This window comes from Pan troglodytes, chromosome 2 (genome assembly GCF_028858775.2).
Source record: "Pan troglodytes isolate AG18354 chromosome 2, NHGRI_mPanTro3-v2.0_pri, whole genome shotgun sequence".
In the NCBI taxonomy this organism is placed as follows: domain Eukaryota; kingdom Metazoa; phylum Chordata; class Mammalia; order Primates; family Hominidae; genus Pan; species Pan troglodytes.
Genome location: NC_086015.1, coordinates 136,819,729 through 136,841,959, shown reverse-complemented (window position 1 = coordinate 136,841,959; position 22,231 = coordinate 136,819,729). Strand labels below are relative to the sequence as shown.

The 22,231-nt window shown below is 42.7% G+C and overlaps 1 protein-coding gene across 18 annotated transcripts; it reads right to left on the bottom strand.

Annotated features, from left to right (window-relative positions):
• Positions 1-4,365: 4,365 nt before the first annotated feature.
• CDV3 (CDV3 homolog) lies at positions 4,366-21,152 on the bottom strand. Of its 18 annotated transcripts, none has more exons than XM_063806237.1 (5): positions 21,038-21,152; positions 19,498-19,574; positions 10,484-10,629; positions 7,916-8,075; positions 4,366-7,479 (listed from the first exon to the last, which is right to left on the bottom strand). In XM_063806237.1, the coding sequence occupies exons 2-5, from the start codon at positions 19,506-19,508 to the stop codon at positions 7,464-7,466; spliced, it is 333 nt and encodes a 110-aa protein (XP_063662307.1). In that variant the 5' UTR covers positions 19,509-19,574; positions 21,038-21,152; the 3' UTR covers positions 4,366-7,463. The 18 variants fall into 18 exon arrangements, with proteins under 18 accessions (XP_063662307.1, XP_063662303.1, XP_063662312.1 ...); XM_063806233.1 differs by having other exon boundaries at positions 4,366-6,743; positions 21,038-21,146; XM_063806242.1 differs by having other exon boundaries at positions 4,366-6,286; positions 21,038-21,129.
• Between the last annotated feature and the right edge of the window lie 1,079 nt (positions 21,153-22,231).

Sequence of the window (22,231 nt, the reverse complement as noted above, 5' to 3'; positions counted from 1 at the left end):
CACCACCGTGCCCGGCTAATTTTTGTATTTTTAGTAGAGATGGGGTTTCACTGTGTTGGCCAGGCTGGTCTTGAACTCCTGACCTCAGGTGATCCACCCACCTCGGCCTCCTAAAGTGCAGGGATCACAGGCGTGAGCCACCGCACCCAGCGAGTTTTTTTTTTTTTTTTTTTTTTTTTAATGATTCCCAGGTTATTCCAAAATGCAGCAGTTTGAGAACCATGGACATAATCTTACAGAGTTTCTCCACTTCTTATGATTAAAATTGCGAAGGCTGGGTGCTACTCTCCATCATATTTGGAGATGAACCATTTTACAGAGGTTTCTTGGGGCATGCGTTGACTGGATCCCTGAACAGTTAGGTTGAGGGATTAAAAAGACTTTTAAAGTGGATGACTTAAATCCTACCCATCGTCTGTATTACTATATCCAATTATTTAGAATTCTAGTTCCCACTTGGGCTGCAAATTCAAAAGAATTGAACTGCCTTAATGATTACTTTTATGTATATCCTAAATTCCTGATGTGAACATAATTCCTATTTTAGATAATACAAATAAGATTATTTAAAGCAATTATTTCTAAGGCCAGGTGTGATGGCTCACACCTGTAATCCCAGCAATTTGGGAGGCCGAGGTGGGCAGATTACTTGAGGTCAGAAGTTCAAGACCAGCCTGGAAAACATGGGGAAACCCTGTCTCCACTAATACAAAAAAAAAAAAAAAAATTAGCCGGGCGTGGTGGCATGCGCCTGTAATCCCAGCTACTGGGGAGCCTGAGGCATAAGAATTGTTTGAACCTGGGAGGCAGAGGTTGTAGTGAGCTGAGATCGTGTCACTGCACTCCAGCCTGGGTGACAGAGTGAAACTGTGTCAAAAAGATAAAATAAGCAATTATTTCTTACTCAATATATCACTCATAATATTCAATATCTTTATTTCAAGCCCAGGAGAAGCAATTCATAACTTGCCTGCATTCTGCAGGCCCCATTAGTACCTAGTTGTAGTAACTGGTGAATTAAAACCATTACAAACCTGCAGTTTCAGGATGCTAGTTATTAGAACACCTGTCCATATGATTTTCTAACTTCTTGGCTCTCCTTCTGATCTGACTACCTCCATTAATTTGTTTGCACTCCCTAACTTGAAATCGTGACCTAATTTGTTCCTTTGTCAGTCTAGACACCCATAGCATGACCTGTCCTAAATTCCTACCCCACACTCTTAACCTCCTGACATCTCCACCTACGTGTACCTACCCCAGACCAATTTCACATTCTAACAGAGGGAGATAAACAACCAAAATGTTTAGTGTGCTAAATAAAGAGTAAGAACTACAAGCCAGGCATGGTAGTTCACACCTGTAATCCCAGCACTTTGCGAGGCTGAGGTAGGAGGATCACCTGAGCTCAGGAGTTTTGAGATTAGCTTGGGCAACATAGCAAGACCTCATCTCTACTAAAAATAAAAAAAGTTAGCTGGGTGTGGTGGCACGCATTTTAGTCCCAGCTACTTGAGAGGCTGAGGCGGGGAGGATCATTTGAGCCCAGGCCAAGGCTGCGGTGAACTATGATCACACTACTGCACTCCAGCCTGGGTGATGCTGTCTCAAAAACCACCACCAAAAAATCCCCCAAAAACTATGAGTCTTGGTGCTGAGCAACTGGATAGTCACATGCAGAAGAATGAAGCTGGAGCCCTAAGTCACAATAAAAAAAATTAAAATAGACCAAAGACCTAAATGAAAGAGCTAAAAACTCTTAGAAGAAAATAGGCATAAATCTTTATGACTTGGGTTAGGCAATGTTTTCTTAGATATAACACCCAAGCACAAGCAACTAAAGAATAGAAAAGGTGGACTTCATCAAAATTGAAAATTTTGTACTCCAAAAGACACTTCTAAGAAAGGGAAAAATGGTAGGAGAAAATGTTTACAATTCATGTATCTGACAAAGAAGTAGCACCTGAAATTTAAAACACTTGCAACTCAACAATAAAATTATAAGTAAACCAATTTAGAAATTGGCAGAGGATTTGAATACACATTTTTCCAAAGACATACAGATGGCCAGTAAGCACATTTAAAGATGCTCAACATCACTAGTCATTATAGGAATGCAAAATAAAACCATAATGAGATACTTCACACCCACTCGGAAGACTAGAACCAATCTGAAACAAGTGATCACAAGGATATTGGAGAAACTGGAATCCTCTGACACTGCTGGTGGGAATAGTAATATATAATATGGTGAGGCTACTTTAGAAGAGTTTGGCAGTTCCTCAAAGTGATACAGCCTTTCATCTCTAAGCATATACCCAAGAGAATTGGAAATGTTGATACAAAAACTTGTACATGAAAGTTCATAGCAACATCATTCATAATAATGAAACAACCCAAATGTCCAACAGATGAATGTACAATTTAAACGTGGTATACCCATACAATTACCTATATTGTTTAGAAATAAAAACGAAGCACTGATACATGCTAAGCCTCAAAAACATGCTCAAAAACAAGTGTAGAAGCCAGTCGCTGAAAAACAAATTGTATAACCCTGTTTATATGAAATGACCAGAATGAGAAAATCTAGGCCGGGCACGGTGGCTTATGCAGCTGTAATCCCAGCACTTTGGGAGGCCAAAGCAGGTGGATCACCTGAGGTCTGGAGTTTGAGACTAGCCTGGCCAATATGGTGAAACCCCATCTCTATTAAAAATTCAAAAATTAGCCAGTCATGGTGGTGGGTGCCTGTAATCCCAGCTACTCAGGGAGGCTGAGGCAGGAGAATCACTTGAATCTGGGAGGCGGAGGGTGCATTGAGCTGAGAATGCGCCACTGCACTCCAGCCTGGGTGACAGCAAGACTGTCTCAAAAAAAAAAAACAGAACAAAACAAAAACAAAAACAAAAAAACAGAAAAAAGAAACTAGAGACAATACAATAGTGGCTGCCTAGGACTGAGGAATTTGGGAGGAAAGAAGAAAATGATGACTAATAACAATAGAATTTCTTTTTGGGGTGATGAAAATGTTCAAGAATTTTAAGAGTGGTGATGGTTGCATAACTTTGAGAATATAAGAAATTCTTAAATTGTACACTTCAAAAGGTGACTTTTGGCCAGGTATAGTGGCTCCCAAAGTGGCTGTAAAACATTCCAGCACTTTGGGACGCAGAGGAGGACTGCTTGAGACCAGGAAGCTTGAGAACAGCCTGGGCAACATAGCAAGACCCCATCTCTTAAAAAACAAAATAGTGCTTGGTAGCACACACATTAATCCCAGCTACTCAGCAGGCTGAAGCGGGAGGATTCCTTGATCCCAGGAGTTAAAGGCTGCAGGGGACTATGATTGCACCACCGCACGCCAGCACAAGACCCTGTCTCTTTTTTTCTTTTTGAAAAGAGTGACTTTTATCTAAAAAGTTAAAACTATAGAAGAAATTAAAGCAGGGAAGACTGATAGAGTGTGAGTTTGTGTGTGTGTTCTATCTTAAATAGGGTTGTCAAAAAAAAAAAAAAGATCTCAACCAAGCACAAAGAATAATCAAATAGTAAATTGTTAACATTACATATTTAAACTCCACTACCAAAATGACTGAAATATACTTTTGCTAATTTAGAAATCTAGGGACTATAATCCAAACTAAATCCTGAAATTTAAAATTACGGTTTTTGAGAATTGTAAGATTCATCGAACAAAGCCTTAAATCCTTAGTCTATATAAAGATTTTAGATTCCTCTGCCATAGTTTAAGGTAACAAAATTTAATACAGCAACAAGGACAAATGTGTATTTCAAGTTTTCCAAAAATATTTGTCACAGCTTTGCAGCCACTTTCATGCGTGTTGTATTTTTTAAATTTTCCATTTCTTTTTTTACTGTCTTCGGTTTGCCTAAATCCTCATCGGTCTTTTTTATGCTTGAGTACTCCGTAAACACTTCTGAAACAGAAAGTACCCTCCTGGCCAGGCCCGGTGGCTCACGCCTGTAATCCCAGCACTTTGGGAGGCCGAGGCAGGTGCAACACGAGGTCAGGAGTTCAAGACCAGCCTGGCCAACATGGTGAAACCCCGTCTCTACTAAAAATACAAAAGTTAGCTGGGTGTGGTGGTGCACGCCTGTAATCCCAGCTATTCAGGAGGCTGAGGCAGGAGAATCGCTTGAACCAGGGAGGCGGAGGTTGCAGTGAGCCAAGATCACATCACTGCACTCCAGCCTGGGCGACAAAGCAACTGTCTCAAAAAAAAAAAAAGTACACCCCTGAGTTTAGAGCATCTTCACCTTCCCACAGCAAGAGAGGTGTGACCTCAACTCACCATTTTCAAAGACAGAATAAGGCTTTAAAATAACCATTACAGTCCAAAATCCATATATTTACTTTTTATTGAATTTGTTAATGTTACAGAATTCTTGCACTGCCAAACCATGCCTGAGAATTCAAACAAATGGTACAATGGACAGCCTCATCCACCCATCATACAGTATATTAAAACTTGATTCATTTGTATTTTGATATTTTCACAATCTTTTAAAAAGTTATAACAAGAGTTGTAATTTAAATGTGCTGCAGGTCTTCAGATTTCGAGTACAATATGCCTTTACATAACACCTCCACTTACTCATCTGTTCATTCTTCAGTAACATAACCCCCAACAAAATTTTGTTGGGAAAAAATGCAGGGAAAATGCACAGTTCAACGATGAAGAGATTTTTTTAAGGTTTTTCGTTCCCAAATAAAAGTCTTCAGTTTACCAAGAATCCCATTTCTGATTTAATCATTCAACCTTCCCTTGGCTGGCTCAGCTACTCACCCAAATATATTAGAAGGCAGGCATCCTGCCTGCCACCTCAAATGTCAACATTATTGCCCAGATGCGAGTGGCAGGTCCCGTCAGGAGATACTGTAACCCTCCTCAGAGTCCAATTCCTGCACGGACACTTTCGTCAAGACTAAACTCCTATCTGAAAACGCTCCCACGTCAAAATAGTTTTACTCACCCACTTGCTTCACTCTTGCCAGTAGCAAGTCTGCAACTCATGCATTTGGCAAAGGGATTTATTATAGAGAAACCCGGACTCTGCATCAAGTGGTGACATTACCACTTACACATATTTCTATTGAACCAGATACAAAACTAGGAAACTGCCAGACCATCTTGTTAGGTGGACACTCTTCTGTAATCCTGGGTAGCTTCCTCAAGTCCCTTTAAATGACCCAAAACTATTAATAGGTATTTTAAGCAATAATTATTAACAACAGAAGTGCTACATCACCTGTCTTTCGCCCTGACTCTCCAAATGAACATAAAGACACACCAAAAGGCTGGTAACAGAGCTAGCTGGGACAATCACTGCATCTATAGAACAGCCAATACCTTGAAAAACTGGGCACAAGTACATGAGGAATTCTTATCAAAGATCATGCACAATCCATGCCACTTAAGTGGGTTTTAGCTGAGGTTTTGCTCACGTTGCTCTGAATTTGTAAGGACAGATCAGTGACCCTCTTAGCCTGAGCAGAAAGCATATTCTTCCCACTGCAGTTTCCTACACAATTTAGACCTGATTAGATGAGGCATTATAGCAGCACCTGAAGTAGAGCCTCCAGAATCCACTGCCCTTTTCATCAAAGGCTATTTGGTTCCACCCTCAGGATTGGCATACTCACGAGACATTTCACAATCCTAATGCATACTTTAGGTTACTTAATTAACCAAGCAATATGCTCTGTCAAAGAACTTATTTCAAGTCAAAGCAAAAAAGGCCTTAATGCAGAACAAAAACAAAACAAAAAAGCACTATCCAAATAAAAAAATTACCAAAAAAAAAAAAAAAAAACCCCCAAGATTATTCTCTCCCTTCCCCTTCCCCCACTTGGTGGACCCCAGTTTGGTTGAATTTATTTTGTGGTTACCTCAGAATACAATTAAAAGTTTAAATTACAAATCACAGCCCTACACAGATGATCTGAACACATCAGTTCTTTTCAGCGGTGTGTTCCAGGAAGTCTAATATAACAACAGCCTACTACAGAGAGTATTCCTTAAGGGTAGGGCACAGGACAGGTTAATTAAGGTCACTTAAATCTTCATCTTTTACAGCAGATCAGAACCCAGATGGCTGACTTTTTATGCAGGATTTCTGATAAGAATCCAGTAGAGCTGGTTGCAAGGTTCACATCGACACTTAATAGTTGTAATCTTCTTATCCAGAAGTTGTGATCCACATGAAGTCCACAATGAGTGCAGCAAATCTGAGGTAGTCAACCCTTATGAAGGCTCAGTATCTGAACATAAAAAGATTTTGAAATGACCACTGGCTGCAGGTTTTGGTTTTTTGTATTTGCAGAGTAAATATGAAAGAACACTGTTGAAACTAGTTCACACATTTATATAACAATGAAAATTCCCCTAAATCCAATATGCATAGAGCAGTCGTGACACTTTAACTTCCATAGTGCAATAGGGCCAGTCATGAAATCGAGTGGTCTGCATCGGTGTCTGTAGATCCAGCAGAGATCAGATGATGAATGGCTGTTGGTGGTGGTTAGCTGCAGTCTAGTTACCTCAGAAGGGTTAGCAAAGCCCATTCCTTAATTGTATTGTGAGTGGCTGCTTTTCTGATTTTCAAGCACAGCATATTGGTTGTCTAGCTGAAGTTTAAGGGCCTGGTTTTTTGAAACCTCATCCCTACCTCTATTTTTGTGTCTTACTACTTCAAAGCTCTTCTCCATTTCTTTATCCCTAAGGGAAAAGAAATGTAATCAGTAAATATTTCTTCTTCACTAGGGTTTTTGAAAATATTCGTCCTTGAATTTAAAAAAAAGCCACCCCTTAGAAGAATCCTGGGGAGGGGTAGGAGTGGAGGCATATATAAAATCCTTATCAAACCATTTTAAGGCTTCAATTCAAACAGAAAACACAGAACGCTGTACTGAAGCTCTAGGGTCCTATCTTCTACTGAATAGTATTAACTGTGACCCTATTTCAGGACAAACTTGAAGAAAACTGTTAAAAGCTGTGTAATGACATTCCTCCTAAGACTCTTACTTTTAGCAAGTAATAGATAATACATCTCTCTCTTTATGCACAAGGGTAACAATTCTCTCATTCAAGTAAATTCTACTCATTAGTCAATGATTTCTCCTCACATCGATTTTGTGGGAGTGGATCTGATTAGATCAGGTAAAGAAACTCGAGTGTGGTGAATCACTGCCCTCCCAAGGTCCCTTATACATTTTTTAAGACAGAGCAGAGGAGCAAGTCCACGTGGAGGTTTAAATTCAAGCCAGCTGTGCTCTCAAAGTGGTGAAAAGGCTGGGATTTATTCTAAAAGCCACCCCAAAAAACACATTTCCATCTGATGTCATTTACATTTCTTCCCATTTTATTTATTTTAAAAAATTCATGTCCCTAAGTAAGATGTAGATGTGCCATATGTAGTCATTTAATTCCAGGTAGCATTCATTTTAAGTACCTGCTGAAATAAGATTATTTTAATATTAGATTTATAAATGCCAACATCTTCTGTCTATAGTCACATTAACTGGGAATACAATTAAACAGCGCTTTTATATTTCTAGTTTCCATATTATAAGGAGCAAAAGCCACTTAATTATAAAAGAATTTTAACTACATTAAAACTTGTCATTGCTATAAAACAACATAAACCAGGGCTAAGAGAAACTTTTGCAGACAGAAGACAAAGTGTCTCCAATGCTCTTTGCCCTCCCCCTTTCCTCCCTTCCGGACATATGAAGTCCCACCCTGATTCTCACCTGCCTGTCAGCTGAAGCTCAGGCTTTATTAGTTAAGGAGTAGTCTCTCCCTTGGGTGGGTATGCACATCCCCTATATCCCACTCCCTGGCCTAGGAACAGAAGTCCCAAACAAAATGCAATTAATTATAGTACTTACTTCCGGCTTTCTACATGCTTGGCAGTTGACTGCAGGGATGGGAACTGTGTATCACTGTAGATTTCTGGTGGTCCTTGTGGTGTTTTCCTTGTTGTGGTTAACCTGGCCCCAGGAGGCCTATACACACCACTAGTCATCGCTGGTTCTGGGGTTTCTGTAACTAATATTTTATAACAATTTTTAGATAAACTATTTAAATGCTCAGCATTTTAATAAGCTATTCTTGCATTCCCAATCATTTAACAATTACAGAAAAAACAATACCAGGGTCTCTGGGTCAGACCACAGAAGGGAATTCATTTCAGAAAATGTCTGAAAGTGAAAACAGGCTGGGCGTGGTGGCTCACGCCTGTAATCCCAGCACTTTGGGAGGCCGAGGTGGGTGGATCACCTGGGGTCAGGAGTTCAAGACCAGCTGGGCCAACATGGTGAAACCCTGTCTCTACTAAAAATACAAAACTTAGCTGGGCATGATGGCAGGCACCTGTAATCCCAGCTACTCAGGGGGCTGAGGCAGGAGAATGGCTTGAACCTAGGAGGCAGAGGTTGCAGTGAGCCGATATTGAGCCACTGCACTCCAGCCTGGGCAACAGAAGGAGACTCCGGCTCTCAAAAAAGAAAAAAGAAAAGTGAAAACATTGTATTTTTCTAGGGTAGTATTCTAACTCCTCCTCCACGTACAACTTTAGTAATCTACGTAAATGATGAGTTCCACAAGCCAAATTACTGGAAGTAGAAAAGGAATCTGCTGGGCTTGGATGACTGGTCTCATCAGGGACTGCCTCTCAGAATAGGACTTTAGTCCTGTTTCCCTACCAGTAAATATGAATTACTTCTTTACGTGATTGGTGGACTGATTAAGATGCCATATGTAAAGAATTTATTTAATGAAATGCCAGTGTGGTTATTTTTTAAGATTCTAGCCAGGGCTGGGTGCGGTGGCTCAAGCCTGTAATCCTAGCACTTTGGGAGGCCCGAGGCAGGCAGATCACCTGAGGTCAGCAGTTCAAAACCAGCCTGGCCAAAACGGTGAAACCCCGTCTCTACTAAAAATACAAAGATGTAGCGGGGCATGGTGGTGCACGCCTGTAATCCCAGCTACTCGGGAGGCTGAGGCAGGAGAATAGCTTGAACCCGGGAGGCGGAGGTTGCAGTGACCCAAGATTGTGCCACTGCACTCCAGCCTGGGCAAGAGAGTGAGACTTTGTCTAAAAAAAAAAAAAGAAAAAGAAAAAAAGATTCTAGCCAGGCACAATGGCTCACGCCTGTAATCCCAGCACTTTGGGAGGCCGAGGCGGGCAGATCACTTGAAGTCAGGAGCCAGACTCTGTCTCAAACAAAACAAACAAAACAAAAAGATTCTAAAGATGATTTAAAAACATAAGACCAGGTGTGGTGACTCACACCTGCAATCCCAGCACTTTGGGAAGCTAAGGTGGGAGGATTGCTTGAACCCAGGAGTTGAAGACTAGCCTGGGCAACATAGTTAAGATCTCATCTCTACAATAAAATAAACAGGTGGCGTGCCCCGGTAGTCTACTTGGAAGGCTGGGGTGGGAGGATCACTTGAGCCCAAGCAGTTGAGGGGCTGCAATGAGCCATGATTGCATGACTGCTCTCCAGCCTGGGCCAGAGTGAAACCCTGTCTCTAAAAAATATAAAAATAAAAATTTAACATAGAGTAGTTACCTGTGATTTCTGCATAGCAAGATTTGGAGTGATATGTTATTCTTTATAACATTCTAAAGAAAATAATGAGTATACACTCCTTTAAAGTAGTGCTCTTAAACTTTCATTATTGCCCTAAGGAGACCTTTCAGACATCTGTTTCCTAACTGCCGCCCACTCCATGAAATTTTAATATTGCAGATATACTATACATCTGTTTATGCATTCTAGTCTTTTCGTGGGCCACAAATGACTGTTAAGGTATAAGATTCCTTCATTCCATAAGAAGCAACTTTTACCCCCTTGAGAATGATAAAATTGGCCCTGCTGAGAATTCATGCTTCAAAGAACAGGAAAGTTAAATAGGGAATGAAAAAGACAAAGCACAAGTGAAAGACAAGGGCCCCTTGTCTTTCTGTCGTTACTCAGCTGTCAAAAATATTTTAAATGATAAAAGCTTTAGGAATTTTCTCTCTCATGAAAACTTTTGGAGTTAAACCCAACCCTAGGGTAGTTACCACTAAAAATCCTAAATGAAGCTTACCTTGGATTCTAGTAAATTAAAGTCTTTTCCTTACCTTTTCCTCCATTAGCAAGTAGTTAATATTTAAAGAGAATATTAGAAGAAATGCTCAATTCCAATAAATGAAACTGGAATCGACTAGTCTATATCTATATAAATTTTACAGCAACATACAGGACAAAAGCATGTCTTTTAACTTCCAGATTCCTTTTATTTAGGATTTTAAAGTCTTTAACAAGATATATACACATCCCACTCTACCAGGAATGGAAAGGAGCCTCTCCTCCGCACCCACCACAATCATGCACTGATTGTGGACCATATATAAAATCATATATAAATTAGACATGTTTCTGAAACTGAAATAGTAAAATTACCAATTACTGGAGCAGGAGGTGCTTGTACTGGAGCTGTTTTATTCCAGGGACCTGAAGATTTTTCCATACCTCCACCACCACCTCCACCTTCTTCCCAGTTATCACCTGGATCTTGTCTCTTTTCATTATCGTCTTCTTCCTTTTCACTGTTGGAAAAGCAAAGATGTAAATTCATTAAGGAATCACCAAGAAAATTTTCAGTCCAAATCGTTAGTTTTATCCATGATTATCTGTACGACCCTGAAGAAGTCAATCTCTTTCGAGACTGAACGTCTTATTTAAAAAGTGAGGCCAGGTACAGTGGCTCACACCTGTAATCCCAGGACTTTGGGAGGCCAAGATGGGTGGACCACCTGAGGTCAGGTGTTCAAGACCAGGCTGGGCAACATGGCGAAACCCATCTGTACTAAAAATACAAAAATGAGCCAGGCATGGGGGCACACACCTACAATGCCAGCTACTGGGGAAGCTGAGGCAGGAGAATCCCTTGAACCCGGAAGGCGGAGGCTGCAGTGAGCTGAGATCGTGCCACTGCACTCCCTCCTGGGCGACAGAGCATGACTGTCTCAAAAAAATAAAAATAAAAAAAAACTGATGTGCCTCTGTGACAATATGCCTGATCATTTATAGCGGCCCCACATAAGAGCAGGACCCCAGTTACCATCTCAAGCGACTAAGGGAGGGAAGAGAGGATGATACAACCTGAAATGCAGAGAAGAAGGTGAGCTGAAGGATTAAGAGCACAATTACAAAATTTTCCTTGCACCAAAGTGTACAAACAGGCATTTAAGGTAAGCATATTTTTAGTGAGCAAATGAAGAGTTTTGAAAGTTGTAGAATTTTATTTGCCAATCCTTTCGCACATAAAATACTATCAGAATTAGAATTCACATTCCAGCAGATGAAAACAAGTCTGTGTGTCCAGTGTTTACAGAGGATAGAATTAGCCCCTAACACCAGACATGTATTTATCACCTGTTTAAAAAAATATATAAGATCTCAGTCTTTGGCTTTCCAGATGTTATAAATGGAAAAGATACCCTCAGTGGTAACATACCATCTTAAGACTGCTTGCAGTATTTTCTCAATGCTAATTAATTTATTCTTGAATTGACTTGAGTCATAATCTATTTCTCCAAGGCATCTTTGATTATTTCTCTTTTTGCTGGATTACTTTTTATTATTTTGCGTAACTTTACATGTCCTAAATTACCAAGTGTATTTATCTTTTGTCTCTTGACAAAAGGGATACTGACAACAGGGATATTAAAGCACAATAATGGCTAAATCGAACGTCCTTTTTGCAACTCTTCACCTCGAAGATACACCTGGCAGAAACTACCAACGTTTTCATAAAATTATTTTTCATGACAATGGTGGCTTTTCCTAGGTCTTCAAGCTTCTCAACTCCTTCACCATTCTACCTTTTCCCCACCTTCCTATTAAAAAAAGGCTGGTTCCCAAAACTCTGTCCCTTGCCTTCTACTTATCACCCCTGACTCTCTTAACTGTATAACCTTAGGAACATCACAGCCTCTCTTGGCTTCTGCAAAAGGATATCTAAGTATGCTTTCCTTCCATTTCTATTAAAACAAGACACATGCTGGCTATAAGACAAAGTTCTTGACTAGCTTGACAGTCTCCTTTAAAGATACTTAGGAAAAAAGTAAGTGGCAAAATGCCATTCAAAAATAATGGCACTGGCCAGGCGCAGTGGCTCACGACTGTAATCCCAGCACTTTGGGAGCTGAGGCAGGCTGATGACCTGAGGTCAGGAGTTGGAGACCAGCCTGGCCAACATGGCAAAACCCCATCTCTACTAAAAACACAAAAATTAGCCAGGTGTGGTGACACATGCCGGTTAGCTACTTGGGAGGCTGAGGCAGGAGAATCAGGTGAACCTGGAAGGCAGAGGTTGTAGTGGGCCAAGACTGTGCCACTGCACTCCAGCCTGGGTGACAGAGCGAGACTCCGTGTCAAAAATAAAAAATAAAAAATAATGGCAGCATTGTATGAATTACCTACCAACCAGAAGTGACTGCAGAATTTGGAGGCTAGAGTAACAATGAGGAAGAGTGGAAAGAAGAACAGATTTATCTCGTCTACATTTACAGCAAGATTTTACTTACAACTTTATCTGAGAGGAAAAAGGATAGAGAATATGGCAATTCATCCCTAAGAGGTCTGAGAAAGAAAAAAATGCAATTTAAAATAAAAATATAGCCAAGCCATCTCTCAGTTTTCCTTTTCGTTAACATGTAAGAGAATTCTATGCAGCCATTTAAAATGTAAACCCTATGCTGACATGGAGGTAGTATTCATGTCATATAAACCAAAATTCACTAAAACAACATCTATATACCTAATATAAATACAAAAACATCTACAACAATTTTAAAAAGTTTTATAGAGTAGCTCTGGGTGCTAGAATGTATGACTTTATCTTCTTCATGCAGCAAGCAATTAGGAGCAGATTCTAAAGTCAGGCTTCCCGGTTCAAATCCAGGCTCTGCCACTTACCAGCCAGGAAACTTTGAACATGGCACTTCATTTCTTTATACCTCAATTTCCTCTTATGTAAAATGGAGGTGACAACCCCATAATAATCAGGACTATTTACTGATTATCCCTAAATAGAAGAGACTACAGATAATTCTTACATATTTCTTTATGCTTCTACATTTTTCTCAAAAAATTTCTAAAAACAAGCATATTATTTTTATAACCTACATAAAAAATCATTTTTTATTTTTAAAAATTAATTTTTAGAGACAGGGTCTTGCTCTGTCACCCAGGCTGGAGTACAGAGGCCCAATCTTAGCTCACTGCAATCTTCAACTCCAGGGCTCAAGAGATACTCCCACCTCAGCCTCCCAAGTAAGCTAGAACTAAAGGTGCAGACCACCACAATTGGCTAATTTTACTTTTTTACATTTTTTTGTAGAGACAGGGTCTGGCCCAGGCTGGTCTTGAACTCCTGGCCTCAAGTGATCCTCCTACCTCTGCCTCCCAAAGTGCTGGGATTACAGGAGTGAGCCACCACGCCCAGCCTCACAGAAAGCTTTTAAATAAAAACTCCTATTTGGTCTGATGGAATAGTGACAGTATCTCAACTGGAAGTTTTTTTTTACTGTCTAGTGTCTAACATCTCCTTGCCCTTAGGAAAAAAATTAAAAAATAAAATAATCACAAATTTAAAATACACCTAGTTTACAAACTATTACCAAAAAATAAGCATAATCTGTTTAATTAGAGGGACTGTACATCAATAATAAAAGGCACAAGGAGACAATTTAGTATTTTGGATTCTTGGCCAGGTGCAGTGGCTCATGCCCTAATCCCAGCACTTTGGAAGGCCAAGGTGGGAGGATCACTTGAGGCCAGGAGTTCAAAACCAGCTTGAGCAATATAGCAACACAGTGAGACTCTGTCTCTATTTTTTTTTTGAGATGGAGTTTCACTCCTGTTGCCCAGACTGGAGTGCAATGGCCTGATCTTGGCTCACTGCAACCTCTGCCTCCCGGGTTCAAGCAATTCTTCTATCTCAGCCTACCAAGTAACTGGGATTACAGGCATGCGCCATCATGCCCAGCTAATTTTTTGTATTTAGTAGAGACGGGGTTTCACCATGTTGGCCAGGCTGGTCTCGAACTCCTGACCTCAAGTAATCCACCTGCCTCAGCCTCCCAGAGTACTGAGATTACAGGCGTGAGCCACTGTGCCCGGCCAAAAGAAATTTTTTTAAATAAATATTTTGGGTTTTTCCAATTGTACATTAATAATAGACTGGATAAAGAAAATGTTGCACATATACACCAAGGAATACTATGCAGCCATAAAAACGGATGAGCTCATGTCCTTTGCAGGGACATGGATAAAGCTGGAAACCATCATTCTCAGCAAAATATCACAAGGACAGAAAACCAAACACTGCATGTTCTCACTCACAAGTGGGAGTTGAACAATGAGAACAAATGGACACAGGGAGGGGAACATCACACACCAGGGCCTGTTGGGGGGTGGGGGACTGGGGGAGGGATAGCGTTAGGAGAAATACCTAATGTAAATGACGAGTTGATGGGTGCAGCAAACCACCATGGCACATATATACCTATGTAACAAACCTGCACGTTGTGTACATGTACCCTAGAACTTAAAGTATAATAATAATAATAATAAATAAGTATTTTGGGTTAAGATTCTGAAATACTAGCTAAACTAAACATGTGGAAATTGTCTAGTCAAGATTCTTTATCAGCCGGGCACAGTGGCTCATGCCTGTAATCCCAGCATCTTGGGAGGCAGAGGCGGGCAGATCACTGGAGGTCAGGAGTTCGAGACCACCCTGACCAACATGGTCAAACACTGTCTCTACTAAAAATACAAAAATTAGCTAGGCGTGGTGGCACATGCCTGTAATCCCAGCTACTTGGGAGGCTGAGGCAGGAGAATCGCTTGAACTTGGGAGGTGGAGGTTGCAGTGAGCGGAGATCGCGCCATTGCACCCCAGCCTGGGTAACAAAAGCAAAAACTCTATCAAAAAAAAAAAAAGAACGAACAAACCAAAAACACTCTTCATCCAACAATTGAAGGAACTGAAGCCCAGAGATGCTTAGAGGCTTGCCTAAATGCCAGTTAGCAGGGTAGAAATGATTTACATATTTTATTACTTTTTCATATTTACATATTTCAGAAAGTATCAACTCTCCAAATGTCACAGCAGAACAAGAAACATGTTCCAAACGGTTATTTCCATGGGAGACAGGCTGAAATTCAGTGTTTGACCCAAATATAATATATAGCTTCCCATCAGCTAAATTTTATAAATAAACACTACAATACTGCTGTAAATTCATCACAATTCCACATATACGGTCTTAAATATGTGTAAGTCTGTAAGGCACTACTGGTAAGGTGAGGAGAATAATGACGCTACAAAAGGGAGACTTATTGAATATCTACTACAGCAGGCAGCATTCCACCCCACTGTACAAAGTTAAACCTCACAGTAACACTAAGGCAGCCAAGAGACCCACTGTATGTATGTATGAGGAAACATAAGTACCTTCCCCAGGGCTACAAAGTAGCAGAGCCAAAATAGTGTGGGATTCTAGAGGCTCTATTATTTCACATTACCTTTTAATTCATTTTATCCCCTTTATAGCTCTAAGGTATGATGCAAAAATATTCTCTAAGATTTGAGAAATGCATTTTCTTTAGTAAGGCTGATAGGATCACACATCCTGCAGCAGTATATTTATAAAGAATAGAACAGCCTTATCTCTTTACCTCAAGAGACATGAGAATTTATACATCCTAACTCCCCTTCCCCAACACTAGGGGGAAGCAGCTAAAACAAAAATCAGACTGGATTGAGCTGCTGGAATACCGGGCATCTCCACAGGTTTGTCCCTATTATACCTAGCATTGCTGCAACAGTAAAATGGGGAGATACACATGGCCTGATCACCTATGCCTGGCCTGGAGGCTTAAAATGGCACTGCACCTCATCCAAAGACTCTTTCCTGACCCCTTCATGGATGATGAAATGTCTCTCCTCTGCCCCAGAGCACCTTGCACATCTCTTTGAAATTATCTACTGTTGTCTATTACAGCATGACTTATTTCTACAACCAGAGAACCTCAGTGTCTAGCAGAGTAGTCACATAAGTATTTGCTAGAATAAATCCACCTTGGATAATGTAACCAGCTCTACGGTTTAAGTCTAGATTTCTCACCAAAGTTTCTAGAAAACCACTGGGCTCCAAGAACTCAATTATTTACTGAAACGTGACAAATGCTCAACAGTGTATACCTTCAAGAATTAAATCTTTCTAACATTCTCCCAAAAATCCACTTTAAAGATGGAAGTGGCTGGGCCTAGCAGCTCATGCGTGTGATTCCTTTGCTTTGAGATCACTTGCGGCCAGGAGTTTTGAGACCAGCCTAGGTAAAATAGACCTCATCTACAGAAAAAAAAAGTAAGATTAGTCAGGGGTGGCAACTCACACCTGTAGTCCCAGCTACTCGGGAGGCTGATGTGGGAGGATCACTTGAGCCCAGGAGTTCAAGACTACAGTGAGCTATGATCATGCCACTGCATTCCAACCTGGGTGACAAAGTGAGACTGTCTCAAAAAAATGAAAAAATAGAGATGAAAGAGGCCTACAGGGCCTACAAACAACCAAGGATCTAACTCAAATGACAGCCTCCTTTATAACCACCTCAATGGCTTCCCTCTCAAGAATTTGTCTGTAACAGCATGACCTTGAATAAGATCTGTTAATTCAGACACAAAACTGGGCACATTAAGTACCTTGGTACTTAAATCTTGAGCTGGTTGGTAAATGTGAAATAGGATCTTAATATATAATACGTTTGCTGCTAATGAAAAATTTCCCCTTTCAAATGCACAGGTAAAGAACTAATATGCTAACTACTATAAGGACCAGGGTCAAGAACTTTAAGATTGTATGTGACATCTGGCTGGGCTCAGAGGCTCATGCCTGTGATCCCAGCACTCTGGAAGGCCGAGGTGGGTGGATCACCCGAGGTCGGGAGTTCGAGACCAGCCTGAACAACATGGAGAAACCCCGTCTCTACTAAAAACACAAAATTAGCCAAGCGTGGTGACACATGCCTGTAATCCCAGCTACTCGGGAGGCTGAGGCAGGAGAATCGCTTGAACCCGGGAGGCTGAGGTTGCGGTGAGCTGAGATCGCGCCATTGCACTCCAGCCTGTGCAACAAGAGCGAAACTCTGTCTCAAAAGAAAAAAAGACTGAATGTGACATCTGCAGCTCTCAGTATACCGAGAAATAGAAAAAGATAAAGCACATGTAGCAGAGACTGGTGGATCTGAGTGAAGAGCATATGGGAAGGAGTGTTTCTCAGTGTTGCAGGTTAGTGGAATACCTCTACTAGGATGGCCACTTAGGGCCAATGACTAGATGCTAAGAAAACAAAAAAAAAACAATATAAAAGCTAGTCTAGGCCAGGCGCCGTGGCTCACGCCTGTAATCCCAGCACTTTGGGAGGCTGAGGCAGGCGGATCACGAGGTCAGGAGTTCAAAACCAGCCTGACCAACATGATGAAACTCCGTCTCTACTAAAAATACAAGAATTAGCCAGGTGTGGTGGCGGGCGCCTGTAATCCCAGCTACTCGGGAGGCTGAGGCAGAAGAATCGCTTGAAACCAGAAGGCATAGGTTGCAGTGAGCCGAGATTTCGCCACTGCACTCCAGCCTGGGCAACAAGAGGGAAACTTCGTCTCCAAAAAAAAAAAAAAAAAAAAAAGCTAGTCTACTTCAGGTTGAACAGAACTTAAATGCTTGTACTAGCTGATACTTACTTATATCCCTGGCAAGGGTGAAGTATGTAAGTTATTTAAGACACTTTTCACTATCTCAAAAGTAACCAAAATAGATCAAGACCAAAATAACCCTGAAGATGAACATGTAATTTATAGTCAGTAACAGAAAAACACAGGTTCTGTTTAAATAATCTCCATAGTTTAACAAAATTTCTAATCCTCAGTGAACCTGAAACCAAAATTTTATCTTCAGAAAAGTGCTACTTTTGCCAAGTTCAACATGGCCAAACACTATTCTTCCAGTCACTCACGTTTTCAAGAACCTGCAGTCACTTAGGAAAGAAAAGACTTAAGAAGAGCCAAACTTTACAACAGAACCGGAGCCACACACACAGGCAGTTCCACAACACCAACTGGTAAGAACCTCACATTCCCTCCTCCCCATTATTCCCAGGTCAAGCCCCAGGAGACAGAAAAGAGGAAGACACATTAAGGAAGCCAACAAGTGGTTGGGAATCAAACTCAAGTCTAATCACTTCTACTCAACACCACTACAAAGAAATCTCAAGAGTGGAGAAGCCATCGTTCCTGAAAGTTTCCCAGTATCAATCTGGGGGTTTCACTTTGGTTAAGCTCACAAAATGATGTTTTCACAGTAGGACATTAATGCCTAGCTGTGGTAGGTGTTCAACAAATGTCAATAATATTAACCCTGCTTTTTGAGTAAGTTATCTAAAGCTATAGATACTAACATCCAGAGAAGTCAAAAGACAGTTTTCAGTTAAGGAAAGTATTTCCTCCACTGTGCCTCGCACTCACTGGCATTGCCTATAAAATGCAACCTTCAAACTGGAGACAATTTATCAAGATCCTTTATTTCTTTAAACCGGGAGCAAAGGATTTTTTCATCTTACAGCAGAACCATATCTTCACTTGTTTTTTCCTACTTTATGAACTCTCCAAAATATAGCACTTACTTAACATCAACCTTAAAGTTGACTGCCATAGACTGGACTTGACAAAATGTTAATTTCAAATCTTCTAAACTACCCAATTTTTAAAAATTACTATTTTTTTTGAACTTTAAAAAATAACATGTTTACACATATAATTCCATTCCTATGAAGTTTTAGAAAAAATTATGGTGTCAGAATAGTGGTTATGTTGAAGGTGAATACAGTGAGTACGTGTTAGGAGGGGAACCTTGTTCTGTATCAGTCATACTCAGTTTCTTGACCTGGTGCTTATTGCACAGGTTGGTTGCACTGTGTGAACACATAAAACCTCTATCTCTCTGTAAGTATGATATACTTCAATTACAAAAACATATTCACTTGCTTATTGGAGAGGATGTGAAAAACATCCACATTACTTTTGAAACCAAAACTAAGTACAATCACCGATGTTAAAAGTAAAAATTTTGAAGCGACAAAATCCACTTTAGCTGTCTCAAATGAAAAGGCCTAACCAGAACTGGAAGTAGGCAAGCTCTCACAGGATTTTAGAGTCAGCAGCTAATTTCATAAGCACACGGAAGGGCTGCCTCCATGGAGTGAGAAAGAGTAGACAACCCATTTGAGCCCTAATAAGCATATCTAGAGCACAAGGCTACTATGATGCTGCTTTGGGGCCAAAGGAAAACCTAACTTGTATCCAATATCTATCCCAAAGGTTATCTAAACACATTTGTAACCAGACTATACCTTATTTGCATTGCCTGAACCCTGAGGCCGCTGTAATCAACCTCTTTTTGCTCCAATTCTTTCCATTCATCTTCGTCCTGTAAAACAAACGCCATTTGATCAATTAAAGCTTTTTGTAGACATATAACTAAGCAAACAACACACTACGAAAAGTGGATCGAGTGGCTGGAACCTAAACTAAGTATGTACTTGTCTTCTGGTCAAAGCCCTTGCTTCCTTCTGGGGCAAACTAGGCTAAATGGAGGACAAACATGCTTGTAGGCTAACACTATACTTCCGCTGGGTTCCTGCATGGGAGCTATTACTTTAAGCAACTAAGAAAAGCCGATGGAAGAAGTCAGTAGGAATTTCACAACTACATTTCTACTTCAACCTTGCCACGGAGAGTTTTCTTTTTCTTTCACGGGCTTAGAGACTAAGTCATCACAAAAGAGCTGCTACAAATGCGGCTGCTGAAAGCGAAAATTCAGCTCAAACTACTGGGCTGAGGTCAGCACACGGAATTACTCAGCCTAGACGTCACCCGATAAACGCTGCTCTGTGCTGGGCACTGCGGCCCCAGACCTAGTGCCCCCGGAGGGTGGCGCCGCCCGGGCCTTGGCTAACGCCGAGCGACGCGGGGTGGGAAGGGCGGCTCCACCGCGGGTATCGGAAGGGGTCCCGGCCCTGGCGAGCCCAGCCCGAGGTGGAGAGCCTGCGTCACGTGGCGGCCCGCGCCCGTCCGCCCGGCCTCCGCGGCCCCTCCCGGACGCTTCCCCGGCAGGCGGGGGCGGGCACATGGGGCGCCGGCGCGCGGCCCGGGCCCCGAGTGCCGGCCTCCCGGCCCCTCACCTTCGTCACAGCCTTGGTGGCGGCCCCTGGGCCCGCAGCCCCCGCGCTGGCGGTCCCGCCGTCACCCGGCCGGGTCCCCGCGCCCGCCCCGCCGCCCGCCGCACCCGCGGCTCCACTGCTTCCGCCGGCGCTGCCCGCTGCGCCCGCGGCACTCGCCGCCCGGTTGCTCCGCTCCTTCTTCTTCTTCTTGTCCCTCTTGGCAAAGAAGTTGTCCAGGCTCCGCTCCTCCGTCTCAGCCATGGCCTCGGCCTCCTCGACCCGGATGGGTGGGGCCGGCGGCGGGCGCGGCCCGCGGGGCTCCGAGCTCGGGGTCGAGGCCGGCTCTGCGCTCACGCTGCCGGGCGCGGCGACGCCTCAGCCCCGCGGGGTCGCCGAGGCGTGCGCGGCGAGACGGGCGGCTCCCCCTGCGTGCTGGCGAGCGGTGGTACGGTCCGCCCGGGGGCTCGCGCGCCGCCGCTGTCGCCCGAGGCTGCCGGGGCTGCCGCTGCTGCTGCGACGGCGGAGCAGGATCCCTCTCTCCCCACCTGAGGGGAAAAGGCACGCGCGAGCCAGAGGTTCTGGCGAGAGTGCTCGGCTAGCAGCGGCGCGTGCCGGAGGAAGAGGCGCGCGCGCAGGCCTGGAGAGGAGGGGAAGGGGGTGGGGAGGGGAGGGAGAGGGAGGAGGGAGGGCGGGCCGCTAGAAAAGAGAGGAAGCGCCTGCGCCTGCGTACTTTGCTCTGCCTGCCGCTGTGGGTCGCCAAGGGGCGGGCGGCGGGAGGAGATGGAGGCGGAGCTGGAAAGAGAGCCAATCAGGTGCCAGGACGAAGCTCTTAGGTGACAATCCCTGACCCAGACGGGGCGGAGTCCAAGCATGGGGGCGGGGAGAGGAGGGCATATGCAAAATAAGTGACGTGCCGGGCGACTCCGGTTTCCCGATTGGCCGAGGGTTTAGTCTTGAGGGCGGGCATGTTGAGGGCTGGTTGATGACTTGGCTAAAGAGGTCCTGCAGGAGGGGCAGTGGGTTCCTTTTGGGCGCATGCGCAGGATGCACGTGTGTTTCCTGGCCCAGAACAAACCGTGGCCCCATAGTAGTCGTTTGAACTGTCGCGAAACGGACAGGCACTGCGTTAAGCCAACTGTGTTAAAGATTGTTCCTCTCCTCTGATCGCTTCTGTACTTCCACCCTCTCTGGTGTGGCAACCATTACTTTTCTTCTTTACCGGTTGGTTGTGAAAATGAGAGGAGCAGTGAGCCTGAAGTTTAGGTCCCATTTACTAAAAGATCTTTCATAGGCTGGTTGGTAGGTAAAAAGGGATTTTGTCTGAACTCCACCCTCTGGATTATGTTTACCAAGGTCAAGTTCAATAAATCCTATCGTCAAGTCCCTAATCTGTAAAGTGGGTATACTATTTCTTACAAGATAGGGGGATGGAGGGAAGAGAGTCAACATTATTAGCTGCCCAGCACATTGCTTAACGCCCTGACTTGAGTCTAGATGATGATACAGTTTATCCTTAGCTTCTATCCCTGATAAAAGGAGGGGACTGTCTTATCATAGGGGTGGAGACCAAAATGCCCAGGCGAAAGCCAGGTTTAAATGGGTTTAAAGCCCATTTAAATACCCTTGGGGCCTTGAAAATGAAATGAATTCTATATGCAAAAGGTGGTCTAAAGTAAGCTCTTAAACTTTCTACTTCCTCCTTCTAAAAGCAGAAGAGGGAGCTGTCACAACCATTGAGGAAATGACTCAGACAAATGTTGGTAGCCATATGGGGTAGATAGAATCCAGCCAGTAAATGGAGTGACTTCTTCGTCTTTTCCTTTACAGTTACCCCATTAAAGTTTCTCTTTTCCTACCCCCTACTTACACTGCTATTAAATAATTAACTTCTGGCTGGGCGCGGTGGCTCACGCCTGTAATCCCA